The sequence below is a fragment of the Cucurbita maxima genome, unplaced genomic scaffold (assembly GCF_002738345.1).
Source record: "Cucurbita maxima cultivar Rimu unplaced genomic scaffold, Cmax_1.0 Cma_Scf00007, whole genome shotgun sequence".
NCBI lineage: Eukaryota > Viridiplantae > Streptophyta > Magnoliopsida > Cucurbitales > Cucurbitaceae > Cucurbita > Cucurbita maxima.
The window spans coordinates 4,138,765-4,152,202 of NW_019272023.1; the positions used below are offsets into that span (position 1 = coordinate 4,138,765).

The 13,438-nt window shown below is 34.9% G+C and overlaps 2 protein-coding genes across 2 annotated transcripts; one reads left to right on the forward strand and one right to left on the reverse strand.

Moving 5' to 3' along the window:
• Nucleotides 1-2,167: 2,167 nt before the first annotated feature.
• LOC111481890 (DELLA protein GAI-like) lies at nt 2,168-4,054 on the reverse strand. The gene has a single exon (XM_023127488.1). The coding sequence runs from the start codon at nt 4,014-4,016 to the stop codon at nt 2,373-2,375; it is 1,644 nt and encodes a 547-aa protein (XP_022983256.1). The 5' UTR covers nt 4,017-4,054; the 3' UTR covers nt 2,168-2,372.
• A 4,308-nt stretch (nt 4,055-8,362) lies between these two features.
• Nucleotides 8,363-12,745, forward strand: LOC111482062 (glutathione S-transferase DHAR3, chloroplastic). Its single transcript, XM_023127699.1, has 6 exons — nt 8,363-8,745; nt 9,442-9,532; nt 9,740-9,883; nt 10,574-10,691; nt 11,230-11,370; nt 12,339-12,745. Exons 1-6 carry the CDS (start codon nt 8,499-8,501, stop codon nt 12,423-12,425), a joined length of 828 nt encoding a protein of 275 aa, XP_022983467.1. The 5' UTR covers nt 8,363-8,498; the 3' UTR covers nt 12,426-12,745.
• The last annotated feature ends 693 nt before the right edge of the window (nt 12,746-13,438 follow it).

Sequence of the window (13,438 nt, forward strand, 5' to 3'; positions counted from 1 at the left end):
AAGATACCGTTAATGTTTCAATAAAGAAAACCCTAATTACCCACTTGAGTATACAACTCGAGACATATATCATCGATCAAGAGGTTAGAGGTTCGAATTCTCATATCAGCCCAGAATTTGTTAAATACGTGAATATATTTTTTAAAAAACGAATAAAATGTAAATAGAAAAAGAGAATGGATATCCAAAAACAAAGAAGATGCTTAATTCTCTTATCATCTTGGCAGTATAATAAAAAGGTGAAGGAATTAGAATTTGTTCTTTATCACCCAAATCCAAGCACAACCCATCACTCGAGAGATTCCTCTCCTCGGTAGCATATAATATGTGACATCTGAATAAGGAAGGGCACATGAATGAACCGAGACTACATTCGTATGAGACGATTGAGAAATATTTTAAGGCAATGAATTTTAATTGTACCAATAAGACGCTAACTTCAAGTTGAAGTATTTTTTAAAAAACGTGATGATATCTTGAGAAATGAAAATCTCAATTTATCGCGAGAAAATGAAGGGAATTTAGTTTTATTGTTTTTCTGGCGGTGTTTTTGACTTTTGTCATGTCCAGCGAGGAAACTTGGACGGACAGATAACGCCGTTATTATTAAAGGAAGTCGGTGCACGGAGTTGAGTTGGTTCCGTTTTGTTGGATCATTCTATTTGAATGTGGAGGCCCCACAGCAGATCTGAACCTATAAATTTTAAACTAAAATAAAAAATAAAAAAATGAACTTCCTTAAAAATAAATCAATTTTGTTTTTTAAAATTAAACTAAAGTTAGCTGACGTGTGATTGGATATTACGTGTAACTTTATCCACGCATTTTTTAAAAAGTCCTTAGTCATATTCCAATGCCACGTCATGTACATACACTTTCAAAACTAAAAACCTAAATTATCCAAAATTGATTTTGAATAAAAATAATAATAATCTTATTTTTTATATAGTTGTAAATAATACCATATTTCCTTTAAATAACTCTGCCAACTACCACAAACATTTTTGGTGTACAGAATCATCCATTCCTTGTGAAACTTTCTAAATAAAGCTTAAAAAAAAAAAACATAAATAATAAAATAAATAAACAAATAATAATAATACATAAATAAATAAAAAACAATTCTCAAGTTACTGCAAAAAGAAATAGAAAAACAAAAGGGTTAGATTTACACAATAAGCATATAATTAGATCTGCTCTTCATAGATAAACTTGGGATTTGCGATTCTAGGTAAGATCGGTTCAGGATCATGGGATCCTTTTCTATCAGATAGGAAGGGCTGTTGCACAAAATGTATCCGGCGATCCGCGTGGTTATATTCGTAATGTTCCGACTCGCAAGATGTACCTTGTGTGTGGGGGGCGGCGGTCCCCTGGACATAGTCCTTTCAGGCAGTGGCCGTTTAGTCCATGGTCCATTAGATGGTCGGTGCAAGGCCAGAAATTTGAACGCCTTGACTACTGCTGTGCAGCCTTTCCTCGGGTTCGTAGAGTCGGGTTTCCCGTTTATCCACGAAAAATAAGTTTTTTAATAAAAATATAATTATAGATGTATTACATTTCAATACTTTTAACCATAGATGAATGTAACGTCATTTTTTAAATCGTAAGAACCATCGTAATGGATCTCCAAGTCCCACACGCTTTGATTTGGGCCTTTAAGTGCGTTTGTTAAGACCGGCCCATTAAGGTCCAATTTCAAAATATTGGGCTCAAACATATACAGTGAATAAATTGGCACAATAATATAATTTTCAAAAGAAAATAGCATTACTAAGACCCTTAAATATTTGATTTTTTTTTTAATAAAAATAATTAATGTATTAAATATTATATCTCATTTACTAGAGCAGTAAAAAAAATTGAATGTACCAAGTTAATATTGGAAAGGTTTGCTAATTTTACGTATATATCTATGTATTTTACAACATTGCTATGGTATTACAACCATACTAATAAAACAATGTTAATAACACTAATTGTTCGAGAAGATAGATTTTGATGTAAAGGCACGGGTTTTTTTTTATTTTGGGTTCTGTTTGTAAATGGTAGCATCTCAATGCTACTAACGACGTCGAAGCGTTGCCTCGTGATTTTTTTAATAGGTCATTTTTGGGATGCTAAAAAGAAATACTAGGGTTTAGGGTTTAAAATAAGATTTTGGAACTTAAGAAAAAGACTTTAAAGGGTAAATATTATATGCTGGAGAGCTTCCTTGGCTTATTTTTGCTGTGTATCTATGGGGGGCAAAACAGTAAATAAACACATGAAAAAAAAAGTAATAAAACGGCCAAGGAAGAATTACACAAGGCCACCACTTTCTATTTCCCTCTCCATATAGGGATTCCGGCAGCGAACGCGGCCGAGTCGACTCACTTCGGCTCGCCGGTGCCGGTGCCGCTGCCGCTGGCTACGGGGACAGTCCAGGCAGAGGTGGCGATGAGCGGGCGAGTGTGCCAACCCAACGTCAAACTCCCGTTATTCTCTTCAACTTTGTACCCATTTCTTCCATGGAACAGAGCCGACAACAGAGTATTCGCCTGCTTGAATGCGTTTGAACCCAGATGAATCATCTCGAACCCACTCGACTGCATTCGGCTCAGCCACTGCGCCACCGTTTCATGCCGCTCGACGCGATCGGTACCTTCACATCCCACCACGTTGCAGATTTGTCTCCCTAAATACTCCTCCGACCTCACTACATCCAACGACCCAGCGGCCGACGCTTCTTCAAGTGCATCGAATAAGCTCGAGTAATAGTGCAGTGCTTCTGTGAATCGTTCCATGAACGATGGCCCATTGTGGTTCGCGACCTGCTCCACCAGAGTGATGATTTTCGGGTTCAGAGCTTTGATTGTGGTTAGAGCTTTCTGAATCGCTCCTGGATAAGCCAGTAGCCGGTGGAGCTCGAAAATGGAATTTATAGCCACGGTTTCCGCTTCTAAATCGAGCATGAACGGTTCGAGATCGCCGAAATTTTTACAGTAGAAACCACGGAATTCGAATTTAACGCCGAATTTCTCCGCGAAATTGGCCAATTTCGTACCCACTTTCTGTAATCCGTCGCCCGGCGGGGAGCTGATTCCAGTGAGATAAAACGCCGGAGGTCCACCTGGACGGAGTGCGAGGGCCTGAATCAACGGCGGCCATTGGAGGCCTTGCTGGAGGTTGAAATCGATGACGTGGACAGAACCGGATAATCCGATGGATTCCAGAATGGCTTGATTGGCAGTGAAATGGGAAAATTTCAGATAAGGGCAAGATTCATAGAAATGGATTTGGAGTTGATCGGTGTATGAAGATGAACATTCGAAGGGCTTCAATGGGTAGAATCGGTAAATCCGGTAAGTCAGGGCTTGGGTGAAATACCCGGCAACTTTTCTTACAGCGCCGGCCTGAGCGTCGACGAGGATTTTGATATGTTTGAGTATAGCTTCGGCGAGGTTGATGTTGTTTTTACTGACGGCATCGGCGCAGGCAAGGAGGCTATGGACCAAATGGACGCCGGTCTCAGCGGAATCCACCAGAACCACCGAGCGCGACGGCTCCGAGAACGACGGTGCGTTAACAAGAACCGATTCGCAATCGGAGTTCTTGTATCGTTTTCTGGTGCTGGTGGAATTAAGTTGAGGGAAAGCGGAAATGCCCGGAATTACTCGAAGATCGTACTCAGAGTCATCGGTGAAGGCGGCAGTGGTGGCAATGGCGGGGATGGATTCAGCTCCGGCATGAACAGGGTTATTGAGTTCATCAATCATGGTTTCAATCCAAGAAGACATATCGGAGGGATTATAATGGTTTGTATTGGAAGAGAGAGGAGAAATTCCATCATGTTCGGATAACCCCATCACCATTTCAAGCTGTTCTATTTTCAGAGCTACATCAGACATGTCCGACGACCGGACATTGTAGCCTAGAGCAGCTAGAAGCTTGTCTTCGTCCTGGTCACCTACCGCCAATTTCTTGGTCTCGGCGGCGGTGGGGTTTGGGGATTGATGAGTGTTGTCTTGCTTCATAATGGTAGGTGGGTTGCTTTGTAAAAGAGTTTTTTCGGGTGTAATTTTAATTATTATTATTATTATTTTCGTTCTCCTTGTTCGTTATTTATAAAAGTATGAAATTAATTAATTACTCAAATGATTTATCATTAAAATAATATAAAACATCTTAAATGTATCTATTTATCCATTTTAATATAATTTCTTTCTAATAATTCCCTTAATATTTTATATTTATTTATATATATAATCCCAATTTCTATGCTTATATTGTATTTAATTAAATTTGCATGTCCTATAAAAATATGATTAAGTAAAATTAAAATTTAATTTGTGAATTTTAATTGCGTAAAGTGCTACTAATGCTCATCCATATCCTCATGACTGACCACGGACTGACCGGTCAGCTGCCCGTACACCATTTCCGATTCTCGGGCTTTTGGGATCCAGGGATTGTGTAACCTCTGGGCCCCACTCTTCCCCTATTTTTTTTCCTTATCCAACCTTCTTTCTACGGCGCGTGTTTCACACTCTCCGGCTATTCTCTCTTTTCTTAATTTTAATTTTATTAATATTTCACGCATTTTAATTTAACAAAAGCAATCGAAATACTATTTATTGATTTTTTTTTTTTTTACAAACTACATTGAAAATTATTGAATAAGAATATTAATGGACGTGGAGAGCACGCGTGAGGGAGTCTCGTGGGAATTAAAACAGAATCCCGGTCGGGGGATCGAAGGGCATGTGTCCTACAAGCTCCTCCCCTTCAGAAACAAAGCTTAGAGGCTTTCTCTAATACACCACGTGGCCTTGACTTTCACGCTCCTCTATATTAGGTGTCTTCTCTCACGCGCCTCATGCAAATAACCAGGTGTGTCCCGCTTTAGTCTTATTTTTATTTTTTTTCCAACAATTAATTCTGGTTTTTTCTTTTTTATTTTTTTTCTCATTTGCTAACGCGTGGACCCACGCACCTAAATTTCGCCCTCATATTGTGTATAACGGCCACGCCCTTTTGTAAACGCCCATTACATGTGCCGAGCTTTTTACTTTTTTTTTTCCTTTAATTATTATTATTATTTGTTAATTTGTTTCCATCTCAATAATCTCTTGCAACTTTAATTTATTAGAAAATAGATATTTAAATTTTAAATTTTCTATTTAATAAATTTTCTAATTTATTAAATACAGGTAATATATTAAATATAAAAATAAAAAGATTAAAAAAAACATATAAACCATGTTTATTTTATATTTAAATTTTTAAAACGGTTTTCGGAGAGTTTAAGATTGTCTCCTAATTAGTACCGTTACGTAAGTATATTTCAAGTAACTTTTTTGTTAGGTTCGTTAAATTTTAGTTATTTTGGTCGGTGGAGAAAGTACCTAACGTGTAGCGTTCCCGCACGCTTGACATTAATGAGATCGATCATACCCAGCATGTAGCGTTCCCGCACGCTCGACATTAATGAGATCGATCATACCAAGCGTGTAGCGTTTTCCCACGCTCGGCATTAATGAGATCGATCATACCAAACGTCTAGCATTCCCTCATGCTCGGCACTTATGAGATCGATCATTTTTTTTGTCGTGACTTGTATTATAATAATACCTAAATTGTCGTTACTCTCTCGGTCGTCTCTTTAAATTCTTCGTTTTAGATTTTGTTTCTTTTCTTCTCTCTCCCCCGGAAAAGTTTCATCAAATTTCGCCTTCTAAACATTACGTGTCTCTTATCCACTCATCTAAATTCACGATCTCTATAGATCTTCTCGTTATTTTCCTTTCATTGACTTCAACGAAATCTGTTATTTAATAACGAGATAAATTAAAAATAAATCATTAGAATTTACCTATTTTAGAAGGTAAAAAGTTAAAAATTATCTCGTAAATAGTGTTATTGAGAAATTATATTATTTTATAATAATTTATTTATCGTAATTTGGAATATCCAAACACGTAATAGATAATTAAAATAGTTTCAAAACAACAGTTTAAACCAACCGCTAGCATATATTGTTCTCCTTGAGTTTTTCCTTTTGTATTTTCTTTCAACGTTTTCATTCTCTTATAAAGAATGGTTTGGTTTGTTCACTTCCCCAACCTGGGATCTCAAAATCTAGAGCTGAGTGTTCTAGCAAGCACTCATTTCTCTCTCTAATCGATGAAGAATCTCCTTTTTTGGAGCCCCGCGTTCTCGATGACACTCGTTCTTTTCTCCAATCGAGGAGGGATATCACATTTATCAACACATATTATAATTCTAATTTAAAATTTAGAAATATATAAGTAAAATAAAATAAAATTATAAAATGTTCATAGCCTCAATTGGCAATATGTTTCCCACATGCTTTGGCATGTGAAGTCTTTTACGGTTTTGTCATCACTTTCTCAACATGCTTTTCCATGTGAATTCTTTTAGGATCATACATGATATATACACCTCTACTCAGATTATCTCGTGTAATGGAGAAGTGGCAACTCAAACGCATGCCATAAATCATGGCTTTTACTTTCTATTTTTTCAACTTTATATTTACTTCAAAAATAAATTTAGGTTTACTACGATTGAGCTATATTCATGTTAGACAAACTTTATAGTTATAGTACGATTTAGAATCGGTTGAATTAGATTTCTAATTTTCATATTATGTTCGAAGAGTAAATAAATAATGATTCTCGGTTTAGTTGTATTATAATTGAGTTTCCAGTTCGGTTTAGTTGGGTGTTATAACAGTTCTCAGTTAACCGTTCCCAATAAGTGAGTATTATAAGAAATAACGGTTCCCAGTTGGGTTGTATTATAATTTAGAATAAATAAATTGAAAATTTCCAATTTTAGAAGGGTAATGAAAAAATTTGTCGAGAGAGAAAAATTATGCTAAGAAATGTAAAAACGGTATAATGTTTAGACGAACATGACTCTTCACAATGGTATGATATTGTCTACTTTGAGCATAAGCTCTCGTGACTTTGCTTTTGGCTTCCCAAAATGTCTCATACCAATGGAGAGAGTATTCCTTATAAACCTATCATTGGACTTTCATCCAACATCTCACTTCGAACAAAATACACCTCCCCTTAATTGAGGCTCGACTCTTTTTTCTTTTGGAGTCATTTGTTCGACATTTGAGGATTCTATTGACATGGGTTTAGAGTATTGCCTTGATACCATGTTAGACGAACACGACTCTCCACTATCGTATGATATTGTCCACTTTGAACCTAAACTTTCATGACTTTGCTTTGGGCTTCCCCAAAATACCTCATACCAATAGAGAGAGTATTCCTTATCAACCCATTATCGGACTTTCATCCGACATAACAAACATGACAAACATGAGTTTAGCTTTGCTTATCTTCGTTTTTATCCATCAAAATCTCCGACCAAATAACGTATGGAAATAATAATAATAATAATAAATAAATAAATAAAAGAAAAAAAACCAATTTTAGAAGGTTATAAAATATTTATCGAGAGAAAAAAAGAAATGATGTCCGAAAATATAAAAAAACTGTAAAACAAACATGGGCCTTGGGAAAAGGCCCATGTTTAATATGGGCCTTGGGAAAGAATAAAAGAAATTGGATATGGGCTTTCTTGAGGAAAGGCCCATTTGTACCCTCACACTATATTTATCATCCAAAAAAACATATGAAAATAAATATAAAAACTTTAACCAATAAAAATTCAAATTATGAAGATACAATTATTTAAAATTTTGTGAAATTATTAAAGATGGAGTTTAAGAAATCAGTGATTTTTCATTTTTAGGTTAAAATTGAATTTTGATCCATGTGTATTTTTATTTTTTATTTTAGTCCTTATAATTTTAATTATTTAAATTTAGTCCCTGTTTATTAATAAATCTTAAATTTAGTATCGATACTAAATTGGTTTTTAAAAATAAATTACATATTGTAATTGGAAATAAAAAGATTAAAAAAAAACCCAATTTTAGAAGGGATTAAAGTATTTATTGAGAGAAAAATGATGCTCGAAAATATAAAAACTGTATAACAAACATGGGCCTTGGGGAAAGGCCCATGTTTATATATGGGCCTTGGGAAAGAATAAAAGAACTTGGGTTTGGGCTTTCTTGAAGAAAAAGGCCCATTTGTACCCTCAAACAATATCTATTCATCGAAGAAACATATGAAAATAAATATAAAAAGCTTAGTCTTTAAAAATAAATTACATAACTATTTTCTTTATAAATTAGAAAAAATTATTTACATGGTTTGAAAATTACTGTTATTATTTAAATAATTTAGATAAAATAAATAAATTTAATATTTATTAAAGTATTATTGGAAAAAGAAAAAAAGGAAAGCACAGAACCGTGTACATTTTCCAACGGCATCTGTTCGCCTTTTGTTCATTCGCAGAAACTCAAACCTCATCTCCAACCCCCCTTCGTTCTATCACACGATCACTATCAAATCCCTCTCCATTGCAAGGATTCCAAGCTAAGAAAGAGCTGGAATTTCACTGCAATGGCGACGCTAATGTCGGGCTCCAGAGTTCAACCAGCAGCTTGTGTTGTTCTTTCCTCCTCCATCAAGCACCATCTGGGTTTTAATTCCCTTCGTCGTTCCAATTGCTTCTTCTCTCATTTTCACCATTCCTCCTTCTCCTTCAGGCGCTCTGGAGCTAGACGAGCTCTCTCTGTTTCCATGTCCGTTAGCCCTCTTGAAGCCTGTGTCAAAGCTTCCATTACTGTTCCCAACAAGCTCGGCGACTGTAATTTCTTCTTTTCATTTTTTTCTTCATTTTTGTGATTTATCGATTGGCTATGCTACTGTTGGTCTTTCTTTTCAAAAACTATCCGTGGATTCTTCTTTGTTTCTGTGTATTAGATAAACATTGGTCTCTCCAAACAAATTGGACATCCGCCTCAAATTGGCGTCTCTTTAAATTCACCATTCTTAGGTCGAACCCTGTTGGATTTTTATAACTTATTAGATAAACATGAAGTTGCATCTCAACGTTGAGTTAATTAAGATCAAATGCATTTCCCAAAAGTTATAATAATTCGTAATTACGAATGTATGAGACCGACTCTTTGTTGCCATCCATTGAACTTGAAAATTATCGAAGATTGTGTAATCAATTGGTCCTTTTAGAATCATATGAGTCTGACATTGATTGAAACCGGAGAAATATATTGATAGCGAAGAGAATGGAGAAAGATGATTCTCAAATTATTCAAGGTATTTGAACCCTTTCTTCTCGAGGACTCTCATGGTATGAATATCACGTTAAAAAATATAGACGTTAAATTGATTTTGAGTGATTAAAAACATATTTGGAAGTGGTTTTAACAATTCCAAAACCATCACCATGTGCTCTACTGTCATATGTAGAGCGCATGAATTTGATGTACTAAAATATAACCTCAATTTGGTCTTAATTATCGAAGTTTTTCATTCTTCACAGGCCCTTTTTGCCAAAGAGTATTACTGACTTTGGAGGAAAAGCGTCTACCCTATGACCTAAAGTTGGTAGACCTGTCAAACAAGCCAGAATGGTGATTATCTAATTTGATCTCTCTCTTTCTCTGAGGAATTAGTTTTTGTATAAACTTTTTTATCTGAACCATTTGATTTCCCAGAAAGCTTTTTTGATAAGCAGAGAAAGGTCTATATTTATGCCTTTTAATTGTGAAAATCTTTGAATTTTTTCTCTGTTTGTCTGTTCCTTTTTTTTTTTTTTTAATTACTTCTTTTGAGTGCAGGTTCTTAGAAATAAGTTCAGAGGGGAAAGTTCCCGTTGTTAAATTTGATGAACAGTGGGTTGCAGATTCAGATGTTATAACACAAACACTGGAAGAGAAGTACCCAAGCCCACCTTTAGCGACCCCTCCTGATAAATCTTCAGTGTAAGTTTTATGTTCTATAATTGCCTCAAATTTGAATTGTACTAGTGGGTGTAAATTCATTGATATGACACAATTACTGGACGTAAGGACAATAAACTTACCTTATGGAAACCTTAGCTGATGAGCTCTCAGTGTGTGTCTACTTTGTTGAGGATTGTTGGGAGAGGAGTCCACATTGGCTAATTAAAGGGGTTGATCATGAGTTTATAAGTAAGGAATACATCTCCATTGGAATGAAGGATTTTGGGGTAACTAAAAACAAAGCCATGAGAGCTATTGCTCAAAGTGGACAATATCATACCATTGTGAAGATTTGTGGTTCCTAACATACTCATCCAAACATGCTCATCAGCATGCAAACTGGTGTTCAGATTATAGTTCTGTAAGGGTAATGGGAGACTTGAAGCACTAAATCTTACATTCTCATGTGTTTTCTTTCTTCTTTTTGTAGATTTATGGTTGATCATTAGTAGTTTAAAAAACAAAAGGTAGACGAAACATGCCATGAAGCTGAAAGCCTTTATGTAAAGAACTTCTGCATTCACGAATTTGAGTTCAGTGAGAGTTTTTCTTAATATGTGTCCATGGAGAGACGAGAATTTTGTTCGTTACATGTTCATATTTCATCTCCTAATTTATCAAATTATTAATATATAGTTACTGGCAGCTATTATAATATTTTTCCTGCAGAGGATCAAAGATTTTCTCCACGTTTATTGCTTTTCTAAAGAGCAAGGATCCTAATGATGGAACAGAACAAGCATTACTTAGCGAGCTGAGTTCTTTCGATTCTCACATCAAAGAGAATGTAAGGCCTTTTTTCTTTTCTGTAATTTTCTTTTAAAAGAAAATATCGTGCCAAGCAGGGGATGAACAAGAATGAATTACAGAAAATTTGTTGAATGCATTCATGATTAATATTATAAGGTAATTATCATCATCATTTATAAGAACAGCTTATTCTTCTATTTTTATCATCAACATTTTAGTTTTGATAATAGAAGCAGCAATGGGCAAATTTAACCACTTATGGTGTATTGGCATTGAGTACATAGGAGAGTTTTATATTTTTTAAAAACATATCAAGTTCATGTTATTCTTCTCATGATCCACGAAGACTTGAAGTGTGTATGTTCTTATGGGCTTAAGTTTCATATGATCCAAAAAGCTCATAAGACTCGAGGTTAAAACATGAGTTTCATTCTAAGGCGAGCCTCAAGTGCAAGCTTCAATTGTTTTTTAAGACTTTGTCATAACCAATCTCTCCCGACACGAGTGGCAATGCATGAAAATGAGTAAATACGTTATGTTCTTTTGTGACTTACCATTTTCTCTCTTTTGAAAAGGGCCCTTTTATCAATGGGGAAGAGATTTCTGCAGCAGACCTGTCACTTGGTCCAAAGTTGTACCATTTAGAAATTGCATTGGGTCACTATAAGAACTGGTCAGTTCCAGACAGCCTACCCTACGTTAAGTCTTACACAAAGGTACGACTGAACTTTTAGCTGAACCGTGATTCATAGCTGGACCACTGTTATTTTAGAGCCATTTTATAAGCTAATCAGAACACATTTCAAAATATAGCATTACTATCATTTAGAACAGGAGCTATACATTATTGTTGGTTTAGTATCGTTTAGAACAGGAGCTATACATTATTATTGGTTTCGTATCATTTAGAACAGGAGCTATACATTATTGTTGGTTTAGTATCGTTTAGAACAGGAGCTATACATTATCATTGGTTTAGTATCATTTAGAACAGGAGCTATACATTATCCTTGGTTTAGTATCCTCTAGAACAGGAGCTATACATTATCATTGGTTTAGTATCATCTAGAACGGGAGCTATACATTATCATTGGTTTAGCATCATTTATAACGGGAGCTATTATCATTGGTTTAGTATCATTTAGAAAGGAGCTATTCATTATCATTGGTTTAGTATCATTTAGAACAGGAGCTATACATTATCATTTGTTTAGTATCATTTAGAACTGGAGCTATACATTTTCATTGGTTTAGTATCATTTAGAACAGGAGCTATACATTATCATTGGTTTAGTATCATTTAGAACAGGAATTATACATTATCCGAACACTTTTCAACTGCTAAAATCTGAATTCTAGATTCCATGTAAACAGCATACAAAACGAGGTCCATTAGCTTCTTGTTTGTTGAATAGTTGTGCTTATTAAATTGCAATATGATATTTAAATGATCAAGATTTAAGTTCATATCTTTTCATCCCACGTTACTTCATGGGAACATGATTGAATAAAGAACTTTGGTCTGAAGTGCAGGATTGTGGTTGGACTCCATGGAAGAACCTTAACCATTAGAACAACATGCAATATTATCCTTGAATTTGTTTCCTAATGTAACTGATGCTTTGCTCGTTTGTTTTATTACTTGCTTGAGATATATTCATTGTGGTTTATGACATTGTAGCAGAGCATATTTTCAAGAGAATCATTTGCAAAAACTCGTGCCCTTCCTGAGGATGTTATTGCTGGTTGGCGTCCAAAGGTCTTAGGTTAATATCTTTTCTAGGCTGCTGATTCGTCTTGGCATGAGATTCCACTGCCCTGCATCTCTTCTAAGGCAGCGCCGTAGTCATCAAAATGAGTGTTTTTGTGCTGCTTCAAATCACACTCAAAAGCTGTTTAGTAGGAAATGTTAGAACACTATGCTTATGTCCAATACATCTTGTAAATTTAACTTTTGGCATGGTCTGACTTATGATCGATTGTTCGTTATTTTATTTGTTTATGTATGTCGTCGTTATTTGTTGCGTGGAACTAACGATACCCATGCAATTCCCCAAATGGTCTGTATCCACCTATTCTTGTACTTGACTTGGGATCGAGTATTAAACTATGTGGCATGTCTGATTTCTTTAATCTTTGATCTCAAAAGTAACTTGAGATGCCGCGTGACATATTAAATCGTTGGGCATATAAAAAAGTGTTGGGACTATCAAGTCTTGAATTTTAGGCATATTAAATCGTTGTGCATATAAACAAGTATTGAGACTATCAAGTCTTGAATTTTAGGCATAGGTTGTTGCTAATCTCCATTGTTCTTGTGGCAAACAAATTTTCTAGTTAGTGTTGATCTGACTACGAATTTGATTGTCATGTCACTATTCTTGTTCACAATTGAAGTCGAGCCAAGATTGGCTAATACATCGACACAAGTCTAGTTGTTCATTGTTCTCGTTCAATTATTGAGTTTTACTCAGTCTTGTTATTCTTTACTTTTAGCATTGAATAAAAAACAATTTTTACTTTGTTGTATCAATTTTTTACTTTAAATTTTTATTTCATCAAATTATTGGGAACTTAGATATGTTTGGAGTTTCGACATTAAATTCTAAAATTATTACGATTTTGCCCTTTATAAGTTTTCATAAAAAACATTATACAATTCCAAAGAAAAACAGCTCAGTTTAAAATTTGTGACTAATCCACTTTTCTTTTTTTTTTTTTTTGTGCAAAATTCAATATAATTCAAATTAATAACGTTACCAAAAAAAAAAAAAAAAAAAAAAA